The sequence below is a fragment of the Lepidochelys olivacea genome (genome assembly GCF_965140295.1).
Source record: "Lepidochelys olivacea isolate rLepOli2 genome assembly, chromosome: 6".
Lineage (NCBI taxonomy): Eukaryota > Metazoa > Chordata > Testudines > Cheloniidae > Lepidochelys > Lepidochelys olivacea.
The window spans coordinates 126,116,649-126,129,220 of record NC_140416.1 but is presented as its reverse complement, the minus strand read 5'-3'; the positions used below and the strand labels follow the sequence as shown (position 1 = coordinate 126,129,220).

General features: G+C 40.4%; 1 protein-coding gene across 4 annotated transcripts in view; it reads right to left on the bottom strand.

Moving 5' to 3' along the window:
• The window catches only part of MDGA2 (MAM domain containing glycosylphosphatidylinositol anchor 2), a 665,204-nt gene that overhangs the window by 33,376 nt on the left and 619,256 nt on the right, over window positions 1-12,572 (bottom strand). For all 4 annotated transcript variants that reach the window (XM_084631535.1, XM_084631536.1, XM_084631538.1 and 1 more), the window contains one exon: window positions 12,010-12,187. In XM_084631535.1, coding sequence (XP_084487661.1) covers window positions 12,010-12,187 — 178 coding nt within the window. The remainder of the gene's footprint in view (window positions 1-12,009; window positions 12,188-12,572) is intronic.

Below are 12,572 nucleotides of genomic sequence, written 5' to 3'. Positions count from 1 at the left end.
TGCTAATCCCCACAGAGCCAAAGTAGGACGATAAGGCACAGTGATTTTAAGTCTCAGAGAATGGTAGATAAACTTGGTTGTGTGGTTCATAGATCTGTGGTGTAATTGCTTTGAACTCCTTTGGATCCATACCCCTTTTCCCATCTATAATTCTACAATTCCACAATGTCGTATTTTGAAATCAGAATGACAAGTTCCTACTTAATGGAGTAGGGATGAAATTCACCCCTGCCGAGAGGGTCAGCACCATGCCTGTGCATCACTGAAGACCTCAAAAATAAGGCTGACGTGGGAATTAGATGGTGCATAGGCCATATGCTGGCCCTGCGCACAGGAGAGGATTTCAGCTGGGTTATTTAGGAAATAGAGACCTGTTCCTGTAATCATGAGGGATTGTGGGTTTAGGCCCGGAATCAGAAAGGGACAATTATCTAAAGAAACTGTGCAATCTACTTCTGGCTCCAAATGATGTTTGATGAAACCTTGTAACCCTATTGTACTGTATATATGCAGATGAAGGCTTTGTTAATAGCAGACTTCTACCCAGTTATTGATCCATGTGTTGATACTGTTAGCCACCTGCTCTGTTTATGGACATAAACACTTTGCTTCTCACCTTCCCTCATGAGTTATACTTAGTTGCAGATACAACCTGACACTTAAAAAAACCCCTCCATTTAGTAGCTCTGCCATTTTATCTCACTTCACCTAAAAGAATGATCTGTGATTTGCCAGAGGAACTTAGTCGTTAACTTCCATTAGATAACCTCACATGCATTTGTTAAAAAAAAAAAAAAAATACCTTTCACTCTTCGAGAAACCTTCATTTTGTGTGCTTCTTGAGTGGCTGAACTCAGAATTAGCTGAAATTGCTAGAAGCTGCATTTAGTGACGCTTGCTTTGTAATTGTACAGAGAAGCTTTTATAGAAACTATCATTAGTGGGTCACCTTGAGCCATGCTCGTGAGACTGCTCAGAGTACAGCAACTAAACCAAAAAGGGCTGGCTGCCACGCAAGCTTCAGCTCAGACTGATTGACAAAAGCAGAACAACAAATTAAGCTATGGTTAGGCTGAACTTATTGACACATGGTGAACTGGCAAAAAAGCACTCTCCTAAGTAATGCAGCAAGTAGCTATAAAACAGGGGAAGATGATTCTCAAATTCTCATTTCTGAAAGGTCAGATTGCTGTGTGAGCCAGAAGTAGTAAGTAAAATTAGCCATGAAAGGAAACTAATGGATGACTGAAGAACTACATTCCTGAGGTTGAGTTTGAACTGTCTAGAAATTTTTAAAGTTCAGCGTTATAACCATTCTTTGGTTAGCTTAAACTCAAAAAGGAAGCCTACAAGAAGTGGAAATTTGGACAGCTGACTAGGAAGGAGTATAAAAATATTGCTAGAGCATGCAGGGGTGTAATCAGGAAGGCCAATCAGAGTTGCAGCTAGCAAGGGATGTGAAGGGTAACAAGAAGGGTTTCTACAGGTATGTTAGGAACAAGAAAAAAGGTCAGGGAAAGTGTCGGACCCTTACTGAATGCGGAAGGCAACATAGTGACAGATCATGTGGAAAAAGCTGAAGTACTCAATGCTTTTTTTGCCTCGGTCTTCACAGACAAGGTCAGCTCCCAGACTACTGCACTGGGCAGCACAGTATAAGGAGGAGGTGAGCAGCCCTCAGTGGTGAAAGAACAGGTTAAGAACCATTTAGAAAAGCTGGACGTGCACAAGTCCATGGGTCCAGATCTAATCATCCAAGGTTGCTGAGGGAGTTGGCTGATGTGATTGCAGAGCCATTGGCCATTATCTTTGAAAATTTGTGGTGACCGGGGGAGGTCCCAGATGATTGGAAAAAGGCAAATATAGTGCCCATATTTAAAAAAAGGGAAGAAAGAGAACCCAGGGAACTACAGACCGGTCAGCCTCACTTCAGTCCTGGCAAAATCATGGAGCAGGTCCTCAAGGAATCCATTCTGAAGCACTTGGAGGAGAGGAAGATGATCAGGAATAGTCAACATGGATTTACAAAGGGCAAGTCATGCCTGACCAACCTGTTTGCTTTCCAGGATGGATAACTGGCTCTGTGCATATGGGGAAAGCAGTGGATATGATATATCTTGACTTTAGCAAAGCTTTTGATATGGTCTTCCACAGTATTCTTGCCAGCAAGTTAAAAAAGTATGGATTGGATGAATGGACTATCAAATGGATAGAAAGCTGGCTAGATTGTCTGGTACAATGGGTAGTGATCAACGGCTCAATGTCTAGTTGGCAGCCGGTATCAAGCAGAGTGCCCCAGGAGTCAGTCCTGGGGCTGGTTTTGTTCAACATCTTTATCAATGATCTGGATGATGGGATTAATTGCACCCTCAGTAAGTTCGCAGATGACACTAAACTGGGGGGAGAATTAGATAAACTGGAGGGTAGGGATAGGGTCCAGAGTGACCTAGACAAATTGGAGGATTGGGCTAAAAGAAATCTGATGAGGTTCAACAAGGACAAGTGCAGAGTCCTGCACTTAAGATGGAAGAATCCCATGCACCGCTACAGGCTGGAGACTGACTGGCTAAGTGGCAGTTCTGCAGAAAAGGACCTGGGGATGACAGTGGACGAGAAGCTGGATATGAGTCAACAGTGTGCCCTTGTTGCCAAGAAGGCCAATGGCATATTGGGCTGCATTAGTAGGAGCATTGCCAGCAGATTGAGGGAAGTGATTATTCCCCTCTACTTGGCACTGGTGAGGCCACAGCTGGAGTATTGCATCCAGTTTTGGTCCCCCCAGTACAGAAAGGATGAGGACAAATTGGAGAGAGTCCAGCAGAGGGCAACACAAATGATTAGGGGGCTGGGGCACATGACTTACGAGGAGAGGCTGAGGGAACTGGGATTGTTTAGTCTGCAGAAGAGAAGAATGGGGTGGGGGAATTTGATAGCAGCCTTCAACTTCCTGAGGGGGGGGTTCCAAAGAGGATGGAGCTCAGCTGTTCTCAGTGGTGGCAGATGACAGAACAAGGAGTAATGGTCTCAAGTTGCAGTGGGGGAGGTCTAGGTTGGATATTAGGAAAAACTTTTTCAGTAGGAGGGTGGTGAAGCACTGGAATGTGTTACCTAGGGAGGTGGTGGAATCTGTTTCCTTTGAGGTTTTTAAGGTCAGGCTTGACAGAGACCTGGCTGGGGTGATTTAGTCAGGGATTGGTCCTGCTTTGAGCAGGGGGTTGGACTAGATGACCTCCTGAGCTCTTTTCCAACACTAGTTGTCTATGATTCTAGTCAGTTCATCCTGACTCTAGCTGATCTGACTGCTTTATAAAGAAAGCATTCTCAGAACAGAAAGAATTGTGATAAAACTATTTGACTCTGCTGGATCCTCTGTGTCTGTTCTGTTAGATTTTTACCCCAGGCATGTGGGCATAAACCACACTTTAATTTCGAGACCTTATTTCTGGTAATCCTTGTCCATGTAGATTACGCCACACAAACCTTGGCAGAGAGTAAAAAAAAATCCTTTTCACATTCAACAGGCGATTCTCTCTCAGTATAAAACCTATGTAAAAGCCTATTTAAATTTACCACAAATTCTTCCCAAATTAAAAACTTGATTAAGGAACAATTGAGGTGCCTTATGTGCTAGTGCGAAGAACACAAAAATTACACTCATTGGCGGGGATGTTGTGAAGACTAAAAGTATAATTGAGTTAAAAAAATAACGGGGTAAGTTCATGGAGGACAGGTCCATCAATGGTATTAGCCAAGATGGTCAGGGATGCAACCCCACGCTCAATCAATTACCCTGTTCTGCTCATTGCCTCTAACGCACCTGGCATTGGCTACTCACGGAAGTCAGTTTACTGGGTAGATGGATGATTCATCTGACCCAGTATGGCTGTTCTTAGAGAAATCATTAAAAAAACAAGCAATAATTTTGGACATCAATAGCTAAGGTTAAATATACTATATTTTCAGCTGCTTGATTATATTTTTTATTATTGGTACGATAATTTGAGATTGGTGAGAAACAGTTTTCCTGTCCAATGTAAATGTTTGAGATATCGAAAAAAATTTCCATCTTAAACTGGGACAAAAAGTCTAAATCTTCAAAATTTTTGCACACCAAAAATCTGAACAAAGTTTTGGTTCAGGTCAATCAAAATGTTTGGTTTTGATTCTGACTTTTCTCTCTCTTTTTAAAAACATTTTTTAGTCTAAATTTACTAAATTTTTTAAATGAAAAGTTGTTTCAACTGAAACTTCCAAAACTACCCAATTTGAAAATGTGGAAATGAGATTTTACCCAAAACCTTTTCCAGTAGGGACAGTCATTGAAATGGATCCTGTTCTTCAAAGAGGAGGGGTTTTTTTAGACAAACTGGCATTTTTCAGTGAAAAAATGGTGTGTTGAAAATTTCCTGATCAGCTCGTATTACAATAGTGCATAAAAGCCCCCAGGATCTGATAGTATTAGGCAATCCACATACACATGGTTAGAAAGAGCCCTTGCTCCAAAGAACATGAAATCTCAATATGAAGAGCAAAAAAAAGGAGAAAGGGAATATTAAGCCAATTAAGCTAAGAGACACAAAAGAAACCAGTCATGGCTGACAATCTGCCCTATTAATTGTAACACCTAACTTAACATGATCCTTTTAACACACACCCGCATACTGGAATTTTCTGTTTGCACACCCCAAAAATGGTCTTAATTTTGTGCTGTAGTGCTGCTCTGTAATCTTCTTATATAAGGTCCCAATCCTGAAACTGGATCCATGGGGCTGGATCTTTGCACCCATCTGGGGTCTGAGCTGATCTCAGGATCGAGGCATGCAATAATGATATACTTTTCTAACCTACATAAAAGTCACTATTTTTTAAAAAATTAACATTTAGCCTATGGAAATTTAAGTGTTGGAGTAGTAACTGACAGCCTCATATGGCAGACCATTCTTGTTGTGTACAGGTGTACCAGGAGTCCCATTCTATATACACTGAAGAAATACTGCCCGTTGCTTTTGGAGTGGTAAGAAGCAGCTCCGTTTGCAACTTTAATTGCTGCTTAAGAATTATTATAATTTTTTTTTTACATAGGAAGATGTATAAAGAAAGTGTGTGTTCAGATTTGAAATGGAGTTACTGAACATTCAGAGATTTTATAGTTGTCTTTTACCATACCAGCCTACATGGATTTACGTGAAATGATGAAGATGATCCTTAAAATTGTTACTACAAGACATATTTGTACTGCACTAGCCTACACAGTCGATTAGTGCTATTTAAATTGATGTGATTGTGTTTACTTGGTGTACTGAATGTTCTCTTGCAGAATAATATATGCATCTAATAAGTGATTCGTCAATCATATCATTCATACTATGCTGATTTTTCTTTTCTCCATGCCACAGTGGAGAGAAGGTGGAAAACAAAGCATGTGTACACACTTTTGATTGATAGTATCCAGGTACTAGCGTGTTTTCCCTTTTTTTGTCTATACCTAAAAGTATGGGTTAGGAGGCGAAGATATTTTTTTAAAAACACATCACTGAGATTTTCCTAATTATATAGTTTCCACATTTCGGACAATCATTCAAACAGCTCCTAACAGAAAAGCTCATTGAAAGTTGCATGTGTTTGTATTGGAGCAATGTAAATGTTAATCTGCAGTTGCTGGTTTCATTCACGCTGTGCTGTGCTCTGTAACTACTCCCATATTAGATTAACTTCATACTATTTGATAGTAAATATAGAAGTCACCAGAATAGGTTCAGATTCCAGTGCATTCGTTGTAGCCACGAACAACTGACACAACTTGTGCATTTGTAGATGAAATGCAGATTTTTCACCGTTTAATATTTAAAATGGTAAAAGGCAACAAGAAATGCCACAACATCAACAGATATAAACATGAAAAATATTAATCTCAATATATGTCGATACAGTTATTCCAGTTGTTCAGCAATGAACTTGCTGATGGGGATATCTTCAATGGCAAATTCACTGATGGTGCTAACTTTCCAGGCCAGAGATGGATCCAACTCATAATGAGGAAATTTCATCTGTAAAAATTATGTTTTACTTCATTGCCTGCAGACCTGTACAAATGTGTGGTTATAAAGCAGCTGAGAAACTGCGGGTGGAAATTTCATGATGGACTGCATTATTTTGAATGGGAATATTTTGAAAACACAGGAAAATTATGATCACCTAGCCTATAATACTCTTTGGGCTAGATCTCCAGCTCGTGCAAACCAGCATAGCTTCACTAAGGGCTGGTCTTCACTCAGGGAGATCGACCCTGCTGCAATCGATGCAGCAGGGACTGATTTAGTGGGTCTAGTGAAGACCCGCTAAATCGACAGCAGAGCACTCTCTGCTCGATCCCGGTACTCCAGCTCTCCGAGAAGAGTAAGGGAAGTCAACTGGAGAGCATCTCCCACTGATGCAGTGTGGTGAAGACACAGGGGTAAGTCGACCTAAGCTACATCAACTCCAGCTACATTATTCATGTAGCTGGAGTGCGTAACTTAGGTCGACTTACCCCCATAGTGAAGACAAGCCAGGGATGGTATGTCTATTTGCACTAGTTGAAGAGTTAGCCCTTCAATCCCCAATTTACCACAAATCTCTTTAAAAACCCTTATTCTAGCCTAAGTCAAGCATACCTATTTAAAGACAAGTCAGATGCTTCAATAAAAATTTAGAGGGGTTTTGAAAATAGGGCTTTTTAATGTCAGCCTGATGCAAGCCTTACCTGTGGAATGACTACCGCCACTTGATAATAAAATACAGACATTTTGAAGTCGTCGGGAGATTGAACAGCACACCAAAATCATACATTTGTTTACATTTTAAGGTTCTGGGAATGGAAAAGAATGCTTGGGAAAGAGAGGGATTGATAGTACTTGAGACGTGCATAGTACTGGTGCGTATTATACAAACATCTGGCAGTATACCTGAGTCCTGGGACTTGCAATATCTTAGGGATTCCAACCCTGAGTTTTCCTTTGAGCAGATAATACTACCTGTGTTAAATTGTGAGATATATTGGAAAGCTTTGCAAAATCGGGAGTTACGTTCAAGCTGCCAAGGTAATTTGTACTTGTAACCTATGATAGGGTTTGGATTTAGGTGGAAGGAAGGAAAGTTGGTGCACTAACCCAATAGGCTCCTGGTTTAAGTCAATGGGAAGTGAGGGCTGTTGGACTCTTGCAGGATCCAGGCCCTGGTCCCAGTAAATGGTGCATTTAAAATCAGTCTGTTCTGTTTTTACTTTTCTGTAGTTCACTGACGGCTTTTTAACCAATGTGAATTATAGATACTCTACCTCTGAAACAACATACTGTCTCTGCAAACTGGATATATTTTTTTCATGCATGTCTCTCAGTTTTTATGAAACTAGAGTTTCACATTTTAACTCTTTGCTGGTAGCCAGAAGTCTGCTATCTCTGCACTGAAAGGAAATCAATTTCTATAACTCATGAGGGCACAGAAGCAAAAGACATGATGAAAATTGCTTGTTGATTCTTGAAAACTTTCCAACAACTGTTAAAGGGTGAAACTGGCTCTATGTGGAGTCAACACACAGACAATACAGGGGATGGATCACCTGATGATTCTCTGTTTTGTTCATTCCTTCTGGGACACCTGACATTGGCCACTGTCGGCAGACAGGATACTGGGATAGATGAACCTTTGGTCTGACCCAGTATGGCCATTCTTATGTTCTAATGATACACTATTTAAACCCAACGTAAGCCCTCAAAGTAGGATTTAAGTTGTGCACTGCCCTTCTGTTCCCCCTCTGTACACCTGGTTCAGCTCAGTTCAAAGAAAAATGCAGCAAACAGCTCTAGCATCTCTAATTAGAATGAGTCTGATCTGCATTTTATTCTGGATAAAATAAAAAGTGAGTAAAAATATAATTAGCCTGATGATAAATATATAATATACTAAGAGATGTAGGTTACCAATCATAGAGCTCACAATGGAATACTAATATATTAGTGTGAGAATTAAACCTACAGTATGTTTCAATAAGAAATGTCCAAAGAGATGATGTGAGAAACATAGGCTGGCACTGCTGGAATCCAGGATATGTTCCTCTTGGAGACAGAATGCAACTCAACACACACTTGATTAAAAGTATATTGAAAATCTTACGATTCCAATGTGTCCCTGCTTGGCCAGATGCCCCAAAGAACAAACATTTGCAGTGAAAAGAGCTTTGCAAATTGTTACCTTAATTGTCCTTTCTAGCCACGTTCCCTCTGCTCTTATTTTAATTCCTGGATAATATTTACGATTTATCATCTACATTTATGTGGACTTGCTGCTGTGAAATGCATCCTGTCAGCCTGTTAACAACATCTCTAGGAATCAAGCGTTTTGAGGTTATAAATATAAAACACGACACTGGGATAAATGTGTGAGATCTCATTATTTTATGGCTGAATCTAGTACACCTTGGAAATAAAGCTTTATAATAGGTGTGCTGAGACAATTGTTATGATAATGGTGCTCAGACACACCCCATGTTTGAAGTGCACGAAGGGTTAACTATCTTGAGTTCTACTTTAAAGGAAAGCAACTTGAGATTTATCCTGTTGATTTGCAGCCTATTCATGATCTTTAAAACTGCAAAGCTGCAGATACCGGCATCAATAGCGCTGAATCGCGCTCCAAAACTAATGTACCCATCTTGCATAGAATGCAAACGGCTTGTTTTCTGCTGGGTGGTTTGATTTTGCAACAGGTACTTCGTCAGCACATTTGAAATGCGTGTGTATTTCATTCAAATCTGTATTAGTGACAGATCTGAGAACAAAATTCCCTCCAGCAGAAACATGCCGTTTCTGTTGCAGGAAGGAGGTGTTTCTGCCAGTGCAGGGCTAGACACTTCAGTTGACTTAACAAGTCAGCAAAATCCTGAATTCAGCAAGTGACCTTGTGGGGCGTGCGGTGTGTTTGCCTCTAGCACACCGCCACAGCTAATCCTTGAAACAACCTCTTGTGCTCCACAGGCGACAGGCACTGCCAGATGAGCCCAAGGGGAGATGAGCTAACCACCCATAAGTTGGATGCTGCTCTTTGCATTTGTCAGAAGAGGAAGGATGATCCAGGAGTTAAGCAGCTAGCCTGGGACTCAGGAGACCTAAGTGACCTAAGCTTTGATTAGTTCATACCTTGGGACACAAATACATTGCTTAGACAACTACTTTCTGCAAAATGCAAAACCCCTAAGCTTGGCTCATCTTGTGAGCAGGGTAGCTGTCCGGAATTGGAAAGTACAAATATGTGCCTGTGGAATCAATATTTTGGGGTGTCTCATTTCATTTCTTTGGTTGATATTAACACACTATTAAATTATTTGCACTGGAATTGAGCGTGGCGGAGCTAATAATTGATCATGAATAATCTTTTTGATAAATGTAGCGTATTTTTCTTTTCATGAATTGTGCACAAGCCGCTTACAATTTTCTCAGATAGGTTCATTATTCAAAATTATTTGACAACTAATTTCCAGGAGTAATTCTTGGTCTGCAGATTGCCTCTGAGCCGTCTATTATAGTTGGTATCCAAAATGGAGCTCTCTCAAGATTTTATATAGCTCTGGCCATTGTGCTAGCTAGCTGCTAAAGCGTCTCGGAATTACGTTGCCTAGTTGTGACTCGACACGTCACATGCCATCTGTTTCCTGTTTGGACGAGGGTAACAGAGAATCAGGGTTCTAATGTTCACACTTGCATTTCCAAACTTTTAAATTCCCTTCTTACAAAGCTCCTCCAATATGTGCTTAAATTTACTTCATTTTTTTCAGTTAAAAATCCTTCCAGTCATTGGGCCAGGTCCTCAGCCGGTATTATTTTGGCCCAGCTCCACTGAGTTCAGGATTGATACTCCACATGGGCATATTGTCCTTTCATTATGATATTTACAGAGGGAAAGGGAAACAAACAGGAAAAGAGAATTCAATTCATTAAACAAATATTCACAAAAAAACTAAGGTTTTTGTGCAGGTCTAAGAGTCAAACGTTAGCAATATTTGGAGATTTCCAAAAAACAAAGGCTATAGCAATCCAAAATCCAACTAGATTCATGTGGGCAGTCTTCTGTGTCCACGTGGCAGCTGCAGGTCACTGTGGGAAGACGCTTGCACTTGCCCTGAACTAGAGCTCGTCAGAATTTTGTAGTTGAAACATTTTGTGAGTAAAAGAAGCTGTTTTCGTCAAAACCGAAATGTTTAAAAAAGTGTCAAGTTTGACAACATGTTGCTTAGAAAAAGTTCCAAAATGAAATGCTTTGACATTTTCTGAAAGGAATGGAGGACTTGTGGCACCTTAGAGACTAACCAATTTATCCCATGAGGTGAGCTGTAGCTCATGAAAGCTCATGCTCAAATAAATTTGTTTGTCTCTAAGGTGCCACAAGTATTCCTTTTCTTTTTGCGGACACAGACTAACCCGGCTGCTCCGCTGAAATCTGAAGGGAATGTTTACACTTTGTTTTGAAACAACTTTTTGCAATGAACTTCATTGTTTTTCTATAAAAAAAAAGTTTTAAAAGGTTGAAAATGGAACAAAGTATCTAGATTTTACCTAAACGAAATGTTTCAATCTACTCAGAATGTTTTCTTCTGAATTGTGTTTCATGAGAAATTTCAATTTGGGGGGGGGTGGGAGCTTTGTTCCACTTTGGAATGGGGAAAAAAATGGAGATTGTGGAATTTCCAGGGAAATCGAAAATGCTATAGCGGCCCAGCTCTACGCAGAGCAGCACCCTTCCTGCAGGCACAAGGCTCTGCCTGTGACGATCTAATTGCTGTATCGAGGCCTTAGACATAATTCTACCTATTTGTTCAATTTCATAGTGTCATAGAAATGTAGGACTGGATAGGACCTTGAGAAGTCATTGTCCAGCCCCCTGTGCTGAGGCAGGACTAAGGAAACCCAGGCCATCCCTGTCAGATATTTGTCCAATCTGTTCTTAAAATCTTCTAATGATGGGGATTCCACAACCTCCTTTGGAAGCCTGTTCCAGAGCTTAATTATCCTTATAGTTGGAAAGCTTTTCCTAATATCCAACCTAAATTTCCCTGGATGCAGATTTAGCTCATCAGTACTTGTCCTACCCTCCGTGGACATGGAGAACAACTGATCACGATCCTCTTTATCGCAATCTTTAAAATATTCAACGACTTATCAGCTTCTCCCCAGTCTTCTTCTCTCAAGACTAAACATGGCCAGCTTTTTGTTTGTTTGTTCGTTTAAGCTTTTCCTCATAGGTCAGGTTTTCCAAACCTTTTATAATTTTTGTTGCTCTCCTTTGGATTCTCTCTAATTTGATCACATCTTTCCCAAAGTGTGGCACCTAGGATTGGTTACAATACTTCAGCTGAGACCTCACCAGTGCCAAATAGAGCAGGACAATTACCTCCTGTCTTACCTACAACACTCCTGTTAATACACCCCAGGATGATATTACTTTTTCACAACTGCATCACATTGACGACTCATATTCAATTTGTGATCCATGATAACCCCAGATCCTTTTTAAGCAGTACTACTGCCTAGTTCACCATTTTGTATTTGTTCATTTGATTTTTTTTCTTCCTATGTGTAGTACTTTGCATGTGTCTTTATTGATCTTCACCTTGTTTATTTCAGACCAATTCACCAATTTGTCAAGGTTGTTCTGAATTCTAATCCTGTCCTTCTAAATGCTAGCAACCCCTCCCTGGTTAGTGACATCTGCAAATTTTAAAAGTGTCTTCTGCATTCCACTATCCAAGGTATTAATGAAAATATTGAACAGTACTGGACCCAGAACGGACCCCTGCAAGACCTAACTAGATATAATCCATCAGTTTGGCATCGGACCATTGATAATTACTCTTTGAGCATGATTATGCAGCTTACAGTGACAGGAACTAAATTTTGCTCTTAACTGCACATTACCAGTTACATTAAACTGTGTGACCCATATTCCAGTATGTCTCCTGTTACCATAACGTCTCCTTACCACTATATTTGATGACACGAATGGTTGAATCTCCCTCCCCAAATCTGGTGATGGGAGTTAGGCGGACTTCATAGGCCTCTGGCTTGATCAGCTCAGTCAGGTTGTATGTAATTAACTCTCCTTTCTGAATGTTTCCGTTTACCGTGATCTCCTGTTCCCACCAACGCTGTTGTCCAGCCTGAAATCAGAAGAATCATGGAAAGATTGGAGCTTTTGGCACAAACTGCCACCCTTTCATTCTGGAAATGGAGCACAGTGGTCTGCAGAAGCTTCATTTGCTTGATTAGCTCTAGATAAGAACACAAAATCTTTCCTATGCCACCTAACACATAAAAGACCCATTTTTTATAACTAATGGATCTTTTAATTGAGGTTGCAGAGATAATGGACCTTTGCAATCTGCAGGCAAATAAGTTACTTCCATTCTCTCCACCTACCTTTCCTATGCATCAAACTCCTCATTGCATTCTGTGTTGTACCACATCTGCTCCTATCAAATATCACATAACTACAGATCTTTCAGAGTACCATGAAAGCAACCACGCATTTTCAGTTTTTCCATC